General features: G+C 29.8%; 1 protein-coding gene, 2 long non-coding RNA genes and 1 pseudogene across 9 annotated transcripts; 1 reads left to right on the top strand and 3 right to left on the bottom strand.

Moving 5' to 3' along the window:
- The first annotated feature begins 103 nt into the window (after positions 1 to 103).
- LOC113562794 lies at positions 104 to 12,415 on the top strand. 3 transcript variants are annotated; one of them, XR_003407179.1, is made up of 5 exons: positions 104 to 286; positions 373 to 470; positions 598 to 1,066; positions 11,934 to 12,052; positions 12,161 to 12,415. It is a non-coding gene; the product is annotated as an uncharacterized LOC113562794 (long non-coding RNA). The 3 variants fall into 3 exon arrangements; XR_003407178.1 differs by having other exon boundaries at positions 414 to 470; positions 11,934 to 12,415; XR_003407177.1 differs by having other exon boundaries at positions 11,934 to 12,415.
- On the bottom strand, positions 3,510 to 7,038 carry LOC113562791 (annotated as a pseudogene).
- LOC113562789 lies at positions 7,129 to 10,784 on the bottom strand. 5 transcript variants are annotated; one of them, XM_026973242.1, is made up of 3 exons: positions 10,673 to 10,784; positions 10,434 to 10,583; positions 7,129 to 9,761 (listed from the first exon to the last, which is right to left on the bottom strand). In XM_026973242.1, the coding sequence occupies exon 3, from the start codon at positions 9,740 to 9,742 to the stop codon at positions 7,571 to 7,573; it is 2,172 nt and encodes a 723-aa protein (XP_026829043.1). In that variant the 5' UTR covers positions 9,743 to 9,761; positions 10,434 to 10,583; positions 10,673 to 10,784; the 3' UTR covers positions 7,129 to 7,570. The 5 variants fall into 5 exon arrangements, with proteins under 5 accessions (XP_026829043.1, XP_026829044.1, XP_026829042.1 ...); XM_026973243.1 differs by having other exon boundaries at positions 10,679 to 10,784; XM_026973241.1 differs by having other exon boundaries at positions 10,434 to 10,588; positions 10,673 to 10,779.
- On the bottom strand, positions 11,411 to 13,437 carry LOC113562795. The gene is made up of 2 exons (XR_003407180.1): positions 12,437 to 13,437; positions 11,411 to 12,354 (listed from the first exon to the last, which is right to left on the bottom strand). It is a non-coding gene; the product is annotated as an uncharacterized LOC113562795 (long non-coding RNA).
- Positions 13,438 to 13,673: the final 236 nt, after the last annotated feature.

The raw sequence follows: 13,673 nt of genomic DNA, 5'->3' as shown, positions 1-13,673 counted from the left end.
GCTCAATGGAAAGTTTGGGTTCGATATGTATAAGAAAAGTGTTTTTATTTTTCTCCTACGAGCTCTAGGAGCGGAGATATTGCAATGCATGCAAAGTTTTTTCGATCAATATAAAGATTTTACGATTAAGATACTCCGTTTTCTCCGTCATCGTCAAGTGTTGGCAAGGGGAGTCGGGGAAGGGGAGAAGAAATGTGCTACAGAACGTTCTTCATTGGCTAGAGACTTGGCCAATCAAGGCACGATAATGTCTCGCGCCATGTGTGAATATCGCCGTGGCACGAAAGTGAGTTACGTCAACAATAGTGTAAACAATTATCGACAACCAGTCTAATTTTTAATGAATACACTTCAACCTTCTTTCTGGTGTAGTGTTGCGAATGCTCTTACTATATTTTGGTTATGTTGATTAGTTCGATTAATCAATATGCGGACACGTTTTACTGGTGCTGACGGGCATCATTTTTAAGGTACGTGCATCATTTTTAAACCGTAAAATAATTATCTACATTCTCCATCGTAACATTTCAAAAGCTTATATCAATTTTAAAAGCTTATACTATTTTCTTGCTTTTTTGTTCTTTTATCGGTGGTAAGGATGATGGTGGAAGATTGCATAACGTCAAAGGTGGATGGATGCAGAGAGGAATTGTAAGACACGCATAAGATGCTCGATACTAATAATCTGTGAATACGTGTTACTGCTGCTGACGTTAATCATTTTTCCTTGTTTCGGCCTACATATAAGAATGGTAACCTGACTGGAGGTACGTGCATAAGTATCAAAACGTAAAATATCTTTATATCTCCATTCTTCCTTGTAACATTTTGCAAACTAATAACCTTTTATTGCATTTCTGTTCTTTTCTTGATGGTGAGAATGAAAGCGAAAGATTGCATGATGTCAAAGTTGGATGGATTGTGAGAGGAATGTAACGAGAAGCCACGCATGAGATGCTCGATACTCTGTGGATACGTAATAATCTGTGAATACGTGTTACTGGTGCTGACGTTAATCATTTTTCCTTGTTTCGGCCTACATATAAGAATGGTAACCTGACTGGAGGTACGTGCATAAGTGTCAAAACGTAAAATATTTTTATATCTCCATTCTTCCTTGTAACAGTTTGCAATACATAACCACTGCGATTTGCGCACGTCAAGTACTTTAATATTGTCATGCGATGAGAGAATATATGTATGGAAAACGTTTGGGTAAAATACTCAACTAGAATTGCTTCTAGGTACTTGGCTAGTCAATTTTTAATAGGAATTTCCGTGACTAAAGAACAATTGAAGAATTTAGTTCGGAAAACTTTTGCAATATTTATATGACGTTCGCGGACAGCTTGAAGAGGCGCGCGCGCGAGAGAGAGAGAGAGAGAAAGAGAGAGACTATGGCGGATACAAATCGTAATTATATTCTGAAGAATGCGACAAACAAGGTTGTCGATCATAAATTAATATTGTAAAAAAATTCATAATGTCTCACAGATTTTATAAATGCTGTTCATTCTTTCTATAAGCATTCTCTAAGCCCAGGAATTGGCAAGTGGGCACTGCCCGCGGGCGCCAGTTGCCCGCGGGCAAAGCTGAATGCGTTAGATGCCCGCGAGTGAAAAGAAGGGAGATTGAAACAGGGGCGGAGATACGCACTCGCAGCCCCCACAAATATGTCGCACTATATATATATATATATATATATATATATATGACGATTCTTAAGGGGTTATGCCACCTTGACGCGCTCAAAAATAGACCATTTTCGTGAATTTCTGTGGAATGTATCTTAACAACAATCATAATTTCGTATATGTTTTTGTATATGTATTTGCCATACTTTGAAGTATTAAAAAAATTTTAAAAGACATTAATTATGATAATAAATAAAAAGATATATTTCTTGCAGTGGAACGCCGAAAAAAAAATTGGAGTCAGTGGTGGGCCTGATTCAGCTCACAACTGTTATCTGAAAGCAAAAAGTTAAACTGCTTCTTAATGTTTGAACTTGTCGCTATCGGTTATCAGGCTACTTTTTTAATTTTTACAAAATTACAGAAATTACAAACAAATGAAAAAAGTGGAATTTTGGCGAAAAAATGCGCCTTCTTTCTAATGCCAAAAAAACGAGGAAAAAAATCGAAAAGAGCTCCCGATAAGCGATAAAGAACATAATAACAAATATTGCTGTAAAATTATAAAGCGATCCGTGCATTACAAAAAGGAGTTAGAAGGCCCACCGTTCGGAAAAAAGTGATTTCGAGAAAAACAACTTTAAAGTTTTCGTAAGAGTTTACATCGATATAACATTAATAAATTCTTACGTTGTTTAAGATTTGAACTGAGAGAATTCGTTTGCTCAGCTTTAGGTTCTTGAAACTAGATACTGTGAGGGGCAAACTCAGCTGAAAGGTGAACACACAAAAGCCCTTTGTAGTTAGGCGGTCGAACCGAACCGGCGCTAAGCGGACCGTACCGGTTTTCGACCGAACTGAACACTATTTCAGTTAATGGCTATAACTTCGTCAATTTTACAAATTTTTACATGCAACTTGTTTTAAACTATTTTTAAATGTTCAAACTTTGAAATTAAACAAAAAAATTGTTTTTGAAAACTTGAAAGTTTCAAGGTGGCATAACCCCTTAAATAATAACATATAACATAGTAACAAATAATATTTGCGTGTGTGACATAGCATTTTAATAATAAATTAAAGTTATATAATAAATTTAATTAAAAATTTTTAATACATTTAATTAATAATTTAAAACTTAACACATTAATTGCAGTCTCATTCAATTGTCGATATGCCCAGCAGCTGGGCACTCGCGGGCGCCCGCGCCCAATTTCAGACTTTTGCCGATCCCTCCCATACAGTATGGAATATTCCAAAAATGTTCTATGAATATTCTTTAGAATGTTCGTGAATATCCTATGAGTGTTCTATGAATGTGTAAAGAACGTACGATGTCCCGCTTTGAATGCTCTTAGAAATTTCTATAAACATTCTCGAATAATGTACAAATGTTTTGTGAATATTCTCGAATATATTAAGAAAAATGTCAATATTCTAAGAATGTTTTACGAATATTCGCAAATATTCTATAAATGTTCTATGAATATATATAGAATGTGCGATGCCCCATTTTGAATGTTCCCAGAAAGATCTATAAGTGTTCTACGAATATATTCTCGAATATTTAAAAAATATGGAATATTCGAAAATATTAATAAAACATTTAAAGGAGGGATACCAAATGTTCTATGCACATACTTAAAACAATTAGATTATTCACGAATATTCTAAACAATATTTATACGATATTCTATGCTATATTGTAAGTATTATTAAAGTACTGGAAAAGTGAAATTCAATAACTGAAATTTTAAAATTATATGTATATATCTATATTTATTTGGAATTATAATATTATGTATTATAATCATATTATTTTTAACGCAACATAAAATAAATCATACTAATTATTAATAAAATCTTATCGAAGTATATTATATAAAAACATAAAAAAACTATATTTGCTTTAAGGTTGCATCTTTGGTATTTTGCTTAAATTTAGTACTTAATAACTATCATAAATGCAATATATTATTCAATTATATGCAGGCCTTCAGAATAAATATCAATATTAAATTTGTACTTAAAGGCAGATACTTCAAGAAACATTGAATATTTTTAATGTTCGCTATCATATGTTGAACGATTGGCTTCATTCTGCTGTACTGGTTGTTTTGTTTTTAATTTGGCTTTCACCAACCAAGTTTTAATGGCGTTGATAATATCATTTTCTGTTATATTTTCCTGACTTTTTTTGTGGTGAGTCTTACGGATTCTGAAATGATAAGGAATAGTATTTTGTTTTTTTTTTTAAATAGATATTCTAGTAAATTTCTTTGAAATTTCTTTTATTTTCCATTGCAATTCAAACATTTTTGAAGAAATAAATTTCATTAAAATCTTGAGTAGTTTAAGTATTCTTAATTTATTAATTAATTTAATTAATAAATAAAATACAACCTTTCAAAACATCATATAGAAATTAAGAAAAAATTTGTTTTACTTACTAAGGACTAACTTTGCCAGGATTAAATCCTTAAAAATCAGGTTTCCCTTGTGTCCTTCCCAGCTATATTCTCTTCCAATTTCCGGTGTTAAAATTCGACACATCACTTTCTTGACAATGATTTTAAGATTATTACCACCTATTTTCGATAATTCCATAGCCTAAAAGATTAACATACATTAAAATATATGTATATTCATTTATGTAATTATGATATAATTTTAATAACATAACAATCATCTTACTACATCATGGAATATTTGTTTATCTTGTAAGATTCTCTCAATATTTTGAAGCTCGATGTTTGATTTTACTGGCAAACTTTCAATGCATTGTAATGAGACTTCATTAGTGATATTTTGATTGGCATTATCTTGATCAATGGTAAAATTAGACTGCTTTAATGATTCTACGAGCTCATTTAATTCCCCCATTCGGCCATTAATGCTATGTAGATGTCTCAGAACTTGGCGTTGAAATTCTTAAAAATTCAAAACATATAAATGAACACAAAACAGTCTTAGCACATTTTACGAATTGCTGTTGCAAGCGAATTAGAAAGTATGCATAACAATATGCCTTGAAACATACATTCTTCATAAATAGAACATATTTTCTCCATTACCTTTCATTTCATTCGCATGTTTTTGAAAATTCGTATGGATTTCAATTAAAATATTGTCAGAATTTTGCTGCTTGTTTTGCTCAATTGGTTAACATTATTATTCGATTTATTGATATGTGCTTTATTAGCTGAATCTGAAAACAAACTTCTTAGAAAAATAACGTTACAATTGTTCATTTTTTTTCACTTAACCGTACCTTTATGTGCCAAATTTGATAAAAATACAGTCTTATCTGCATTATCTGCCCTGTATGTCGGAAAATTAATGGATGACAATTCCTCTTCGCTAGACTTGCTTTCCGTATCTATGTCTGTATCACTGTTTTTTTCTTTTACGTTTCGGTACACGAAGTCCTTTTCCATATTCAGTACATTCAGATAGTGATGAGAGATTATCTCTATCCAATGCTCTTTTGCATTTTCTTTGAGCTGTTTTATAGTCGTCTAGGAAGAATATAATAAAGTTATAGTTACTTAAAAATTATGTCTTTAAAAATTGTTATTCACATAATAAAGTTCTGTTTATTATTCAATTAACTGAATTTTTAATAAACTGAAAGCTCAAATTATAAAAATATCAACAAAACATATATATATATATATATATATATGTAGTACTATGATCCGCCAGTGAGATATTAACTAACAATAAGTAAGAAAGTATTATTATGATCGTAACTGGCAAAGTTAGACAAGATGCTGGTGGTCGATATTGGTACGACGCCTGCCCGGTATGTAGGAGGCTCCAGGTTCGAACCCTGGCTGAGGAGTTATTTTTCGCAGTAGGATTTTAACTAATTAATTATTCCGGATGAATTTTATCAATAGGGTTGTTGCCTTTCAGCAATTAATATCTGCGTTTTAAGACTAACGAATCCTGTTGGCGCGCAGAAAACTCGGATTTGAGGAAAATTATTCCAAAGTAAGACTGACCATCTAGTCTAACAATTCGTTCATTATGACTGACCATCTTGTCTAACTTTGCCAGTTACGATCATAATAACACTTTCTTATTTAGTTAAAACATATATATTTATCTAATTAAATATATCCAAATTGATAGTGTTAAATGCATATTAATAATTATGAAAAAAATACATAAAGTAAGATTATATTATAGGTAAAGTATGATAGATTTTCAAACTTATTATAAATTTTAAAAGATCTTTTTCCATAACAAATTGTACAAAATCTAAACTGTTGCAAAATTGTTTCAACTTCAGTATTAAATTTATTCGGTTTTACGTACTCTTTAAATTATAAAAAATATACAAATTTTTAAAAATATATAAACATAAGATGCAATTTTAATTTAAATATATTAAAGTACTTTGGTATAATATTTACCATATTGTCCTAAAATTTTGACACTAATTGTTTTCCAATTATCTTGTGGAATCTCTCTTTTTTTAATAAGCTCGGATAATTTAGATGATTTTGTTGTCAATGGCCACACACATTGGCTTTCATTAATTATCCACTTCTTTGGGATAACTTCTACAGAGTTATCTATTACAAAATGGCAAACGCACCATTCCATATTTCTGAAAAATGCAAATAGCTGTTCAGGAAGAGTGAAGTTTAGTTACGTATGGACTTGTTGCTCGTATCGTATCTTTGTACCATCACAGTTAAGATGAGACTGGTTGCAATATTGCATATCAGAAGCTAGAGTTAATGATACATAATGGATTACTTGATCAATGTATTTCGTTGAAATCAAAGAGGTGATACGACAACAGATAGACAAGTGTAAAAAATGTACACAGGTTGCACGAGCCAGTTGCTTTTTCATTCTATATCAAATTGGTAATATATCTACACATATCATTGATGATACAATATGAAGATATGTATGTGATTTGAGAGTTGCATGCTTAAAATCCAAATGAATAAAATTATTACTTTAATAAATATTCAAAGCAATCTGTCAAGCAATAAACTTTTAAGAGTAATGCAGTAAATAACACAGAAAACATAAATAACATAAGGATAAAAAAATATGTAAATATTCTGTTAATAATATTAAACTAAATAATAAAAAATAAATTAATAATGCATTAGAACAAGAAGTACAATCATAAGTTAAACTAACAGAATTAAAATTAATATTAAAAATGTTAAAAGTAGAGAAAAGTAAATTTGAGATGATATAATAGTAATAAATAATGACATTGAGAATATGAAAATAAAGAATAAAAGAAAGATGCTTACAAGATAAGTTGCATCAATCATATGGAGTTTATAAAATGAAACTTAATCCATGTATAAAAATAATTGATATTAAAGATCTCTTACAGAAAAATCAATAATTTTCTTTAAAAAATAACCTAAAATTAAAAATCAATTTGTATAACTGATGAAGCTAAATTCTAAATACAATATATAATGGAATCGAGGTACTCAAAAATAAAGACTGCTTTTATTGAAATGACATATTTTATTTTATACAATTATTTAATATTGGATAGAAAGAATGCAAAAAATGTACGAAAATTTGTACATAAACTGTCCATTAATGAGATATAGAGCGTAACGTAAAAGTCAATGAATTAAATATTTAAAAAGATAATAAATGAAAATCTCGTTTTAGATTTACAATCGAATTAATAATAAAACATTTAACACTTTAAAGAATTAATACCCTCGCAACATTTCTGGTAAGTTACGTAACCTGACAGCAACCATTAAATCGTTACTATCACTGTCACATAGTGCTTACCAGAAATGGATATAATTTAATGAGATACAAGTAACTGATACAAAAGTTTAATTACTTAATTAATTAAGTTAAATCTTCCTTTATTTTTACACTTTGATGGAACTTATTACAAAAAAGTATGCAGAATATTAAAATTTTATTTACATGTGCAACAAAGGAAAAATTACTGCATTATTATCTTCATATGGCAACAACATTAATTTGCATTTAATGTCTACTAATGAATATATTTTTAAACTACTAAGTTTGTCAAGGCTTACAATATAAATACCTAAAATTGCAGAATCACAAGGTTTCATAAAAAATGATTTTTTCTCGAGAAACTTTTGCCCAATAATACAAATAATATTATTATAGTATGTTATGTTGCATATTTTTACAATGTCATTATCAAACATTTGTACATAACAATCAGCAGTGTTTAATTTGAAAACACAGGATTTTAATTTTAATTCCTTGTATTGACCTACACAATTTGGTAATAAGAGACCGATATAATATTCTTTGGCGACAATATTATTTTCAAACTGATTTTCTAATCTTGGAATATTATTATATTCGAAAACACGACGTATTATTTGTTCAAGTGGTTTTTCTTTCTTTCTTATCATTTTTTTTAATTGCATCATATAATTTTCGAACGGGAAAGCTGAAAATTCATTTAAATTGCCAAATCGTATGACATCTTCATGTATGTGTAATAAATTATGTACATTATAAGAAACAAAATCTTGATCATAAATATCGATACTTGTTTCAACAAAGCATTTCATTAGATCTTTTGCATAATTCACCATGTCTATTTTTTTGCAGAATTCATTACTACACATTATTAGAGTAGCAACGTGTAATGTCAAGAAATGATAATAATTCTTTTTTGCAAGAATTTGTTTGAAAATTACAGGTCCTGTATATAATAGTATGAGTTTAAATTCCGTTGCTTTAAAACGAGGACATTCTTCAAGCGATCTACCTTTACGTGGAAATTCAACAGGAATATATTTATTTAAGTTTTTAATTTTATTTGAAATCGATTCTACTTGTCTATATGAAAGTTTATATGGTTGTTTACCATATACCCAACCATATTTTTTATGTGTAATCAATCTTTTCATTACCCCTAAACAAATAAGATGCATGTAATCTAGTATAACATCTTTAATCATATCAAAATGAGGCAAATTCGTCAAAATAGTCATCCCTTTGTGATAATCTTCATCATGTTGTTGTCTAAATTCAACATCTGTTCTTTTCATAGCGTTTGTGTGTGAAAAGCACAAAATTTTATTTATCAAACAACCTTCCACTTTGCATTTAGTGCAGCTATAATAACCCGTATGGCTTTTTACATTCAAAATATAAGATTTAGCAGGCGTATCACATATTATAACTTTTATTTTTAAATCATATTTTTGATTGTTTATAAAAATTCCATTCGTAGTCAAGTAAATTGCTTCATTTACAAATTCTTTTAAATATTCATTTGGGTTTTCCGGTTTACCATTACCATGATACAGGGCTACCATTAAAACATATTTTTTCAAAACTTCAATAGACTTTATTTGAACTAATATTGGCCATAAACAATTTGAACTGCTTTTACTAATCGGCAAACCATCTATATTTACGGCTAATTCAAAAGATGTACAATTAAGAAGGGATACACCACACTGATTAATTAATATATTAATTGACTGTGCAATCCCAAAGTAATGAAAAGAACCTGTATTCATTTTTATAGAAGTAAGATTGCTTGGAGTTAATAACATTGTCCTCGGATCTTTAGGTAAGTTATGAAATGGGGTCAAATCATTTTCATTCCGAAGAATTTCTAAAAGTTTTTTAAAACTATTTTGAGGAATATTTTCCTCAATGGCCCATGATGCTAATTTTTTTCGCAATGATGTATCTTTATTTTCATTTTTGGCATAAGTGGATAAATCATTATTACTATTTATTATGTCCCTATCACTATCAATGCTATTTGAAGATATTATAGAATTATTTAAAAGAGATGTATCATTTGGAAAACTCTCCTCCATATTGTTGACATGCAAATTTAATTCAGCGACATTTTCGCAAACCTCTTTATTTAATGATACATTGGTTGACTGAAAGCCATGCCGTGTATCAATATTCACATTATTTATGTCTTCACTGATATTCATCCCTTTGTTGCTTGAACAAGTACTTTCGGTCGATTCAAGTGAGTTAATTTGGCTTTGTAACTCAATTAAAGCCATCGAAGCTTCTACATTGTCAGCTATCTTTCGATTGAAATGTCGTTTAGTCTTCATTTTTATTTTTGGCATGTTTAGAGATAAATATTACCTATAATTGAAATAATAAAGATTTATTTAAGGATTTAAACTTAGGACTATTATAATAATGTGTGTATTAGGTCTACGTAAAATATCTGAAACAATAATTAAAAACATAAACATAAATTTTCTTCATATTATATTACATTTCCAACATTTTTATAACATTTTAATATATTAGGCAAGATAGAAATCTTTAGAAAATTATATAATTAAAATCTACAATTTTAATATGATAATTTTTAAATACGTGTTGCGATTTATAACCTCAAATTGTTTTATAAAGTTATACTCATAACGAATATTTAATAATTTTATAATTTCTACTTCTATGGCTGCGTTCCGAAATTCACTGCCAGTACTAAAAATCTACAGTATACGTTACGTGAACTATAGATTTTCAGTACTGGCAATGCATATCGGATTGCAGTCTATATTAAATTTCTTCTGTACTAAATTATATTTAAATATGTGCTGTGACTTCCCAGTCAGAAATAATTCGTCGATCGATGTCGAAACGATGCCGAATCGATGTCGAAACCGTCACATCAACATCTAGTTAAGTCAAACGACATCGTTTCGACGTCGATCGACGAGTCATTTCTGACTGGGTTATATAACCTCTCAAATTATAGATCTTATGAATTTATATGTAGAAATATTAAAGTTATCATTAACTTACCTGCAATAAATTTAAATATTTTTGGTAATCACTTGGTCACGACGATTACGTAGATACTAGATATTTCTAAAATTTTCTTCATGCACACCGTACGATTATATATCTTTCCTCTTCGAATTTAGTGGCACCGCCTGGCAAGCTAAAACCTGCCTACACTGGCCAAAAACAGGTGGTATGGTCTAGTCTTACAATTAATCTCCCAAGGAGGAAATAAGATTGTAACAGAAATGAACACGTACGATTACCTGCGAGACCGGATTGTGCCGTTTCCTCCAAACAAGTGCGCGTTAGCGACTAAGCGCCGCAAGAAGCAGTATCGTCTACGCCGTGTTGGTCTAATGTTCTAAAGGGGAGACCGCAGCATAAAGTATACAAAAATATTTTTAATTATATAAAAAATATATATGTATATGTATATATATATGTATATAAACAATACATATAAATATATAAATTATTTGTTGGATCTGGAATAATATATAATGAAATATTGACTTAAATTATTAAATTTTAAGTTTACAGATCTAACGAATAATTTATATATTTATATATATTGTTTATATATATATATATATATCTATGTTTTTGTTTATATACGTATAAATATTTTTCTCTCTATACTCTATGCTACGATTTTTCCTTTAGACAGCTAGACATAGACAGTATCTGCTTGTTTTGGGGAAAACGGCATAGCGATCCGGTCTATGACAATCAATGATGTTAGGCGGGACGCTGCGGAATTTTCGCGCATTCGCGAATAGTAGTGACGGTTAACCAGTGATGTATCAGCTTATGGGCGCAAAAAATTTGGCGGGCTTAAATAAGATCACTTGGTTGTTTCAACTAATTAATTGATTTAACTGATTACTTTAAGAAGTGAAATGAAGTTGAGAATTTCAAAGCGCGCGAGGAACAAGCGCCAGCTAGTTGTAAATACTTCAAGAAAACTACGAAATATTGTATAAATATTGATGAAATATTTTTAAAAAGTGTTTATTAATGTTTCCAGAATATTCATAGAATGTTTCAAGAATATTCTTTAAATATTCCTGAAATAATCAAAATGTTTTCAATGTTTTCCTAAAATGTTTATAGAACATTCTAAGAACGTTCTACTAATATCTAGAGAATATTATAATCATATTCTGAATATTCCATGTGAATCGAAATGTATCATAGAATATTATCGAAATATTTATAGCAAGTTATATAAAATTTTTCAGAATATTCATAGCACATACTATAAATACTTTAAGAATATTTACAATATGTTCTATGAATATTTCAAATATTTCGAAATATTCTGTATTTGTCAAAATATTTATAGAACATTCCAGGCAATTGCGATATATACTATATTTATTGGAATATTTATAGAATATTATATGCATATTCTGAATGAACAAAATTCCATGGAATATTCATAGAACGTCTATAGAATATTCTCAATGACCCATCGAATATTAGAATATTTATAACATATTTTTAACACATTCTTAGCATATTCTTTGCTGTATGGGCTGCTCTAAGCTACACTTCTCGACACAGCACTCTCTGCACTACTCGAAGAAATGTCTGACTTACAAGCTTAAAGCAAACAAAAAGATTTTCCTAAATCAGTAAGTAAACCATAAGTTACGACTAATATTGTGCAATATCTATCTTGTGATACTACTGAAGTAATACAATAATGCTCGTTTAATAAATTCGTCATTTCTTATCATCAGGTTTTCACGTATAATTCGCATTCCGTTATACTAATTGAACATCTTCGATTGAGACGAATTTTACGCGCATCGATTGTCGAAGGCGAATGACTATATCGATAAAACATCGGACGTCTTTCAAGTGAGGGCTCCAAGTAAAAGTTGTAGCAAAGTACCAATTACAATTTTCAGCTCCATCATGACGAATTATTGACCTGTTATGAGAAAACGCATTATAATCTGCTTTGTACGCAACAAGATATTATGATCTCAAAATATTATAATCTCGTAAATTACCTATGCAATTCCGTGAACCAGCGCTACATAAGCGAAAGGATGACGATCTTATACCAGCTCCGGCAAAACTCTGTCTGGTTTTGGCCAGAATTCAGGATTTTTGTGAAGATTTAAAATATCAATATACAAGTCCGCAGTATACAAGCAGGCACCAGATACGAGTCTCAAAATAGCATAATCTTATACACTTAGTCGTCGACTTACGACCTATGCGACTTACGACGGTCCGCACTTACGACCAAAAAAACAATAATACATCAGACAGCTGCGCGCACGATAACACGAAGAACACAACACGCAGGTATCTCTCTCTCTCTCTCTCTCTCTCTCTCTCTCTCTCTCTCTCTCTCTCACATACACTCAGTTGCTTTCAAGCATCTGTTGCGTGTGGTGTATTAATTAAAATTCTACTGAAATACTACCCATAAAATGTCTAGTAAAAGAAAAATGGCTTCATCTACAGATACGCCAGCTAAGAAGTCAAGGAAAACTCAAATTTTTTACATTCATTTTAGATTGAATTTTTGTGTTTACAGTACAGTATGTACAGTATTATTTTTCACATTATGTGCAATATAATTATAAATTTAAAAGATTATAAAAATAAATTATAAAGATGATAAAAATATTAAAAAATACTGTTAATAATTATATGGCCGACATACGACCAGATCGACTTACGACCTGTCAGTCAGAACGGAAGTCGGTCGTAAGTCGACGACCAAGTGTAGATTATAAAAATAAAAGCAATTATACTAAAACGCAGTTTTTAAAGACTGATGAATCCTGTCGGCACGCAGAAAACTCGGATTTGAAAAAATGATTCTTCTATTAATTAAGACTGACCATCTAATCCAACTATCTGCTTATTATGACTGATCATCTTGTCTAATGCTTGCCAGTTATAATCGATCAAAAATTCTTACTTAGTTTAATATTCCACTGGCGAATCATAGTACTTTATTTATATAAAAGCAGTTATTATAATTAAAAAGTAATATGCATGTGCAGAGTGTGCAGAGTAAATATTTATTAATTATTATCTATTATTATATCTATATTATCTAATATTTATTATATCTATATTATTAATTATTATCTATTATTATATCTATATTGTCTAATATTTATTAATTATTATCTACATGAATAGAAAACAAAGTTTTTCCACGCCTTTTGTACAAATAAGCAAGTATGCACAAAATATGAATTTTACTAGGCCGCAACTGCCCATTTT

The sequence above is a fragment of the Ooceraea biroi genome, chromosome 10 (genome assembly GCF_003672135.1).
Source record: "Ooceraea biroi isolate clonal line C1 chromosome 10, Obir_v5.4, whole genome shotgun sequence".
NCBI classification, from domain to species: domain Eukaryota; kingdom Metazoa; phylum Arthropoda; class Insecta; order Hymenoptera; family Formicidae; genus Ooceraea; species Ooceraea biroi.
Note: the sequence above shows the minus strand (reverse complement) of the source record. Positions and strands in the feature narration are given on the sequence as shown.

Excerpts from the sequence above, each read along its gene's own strand:
- LOC113562789 (XM_026973242.1), bottom strand. The coding sequence starts at position 9,742 with ATGCCAAAAATAAAAATGAAGACTAAACGACATTTCAATCGAAAGATA.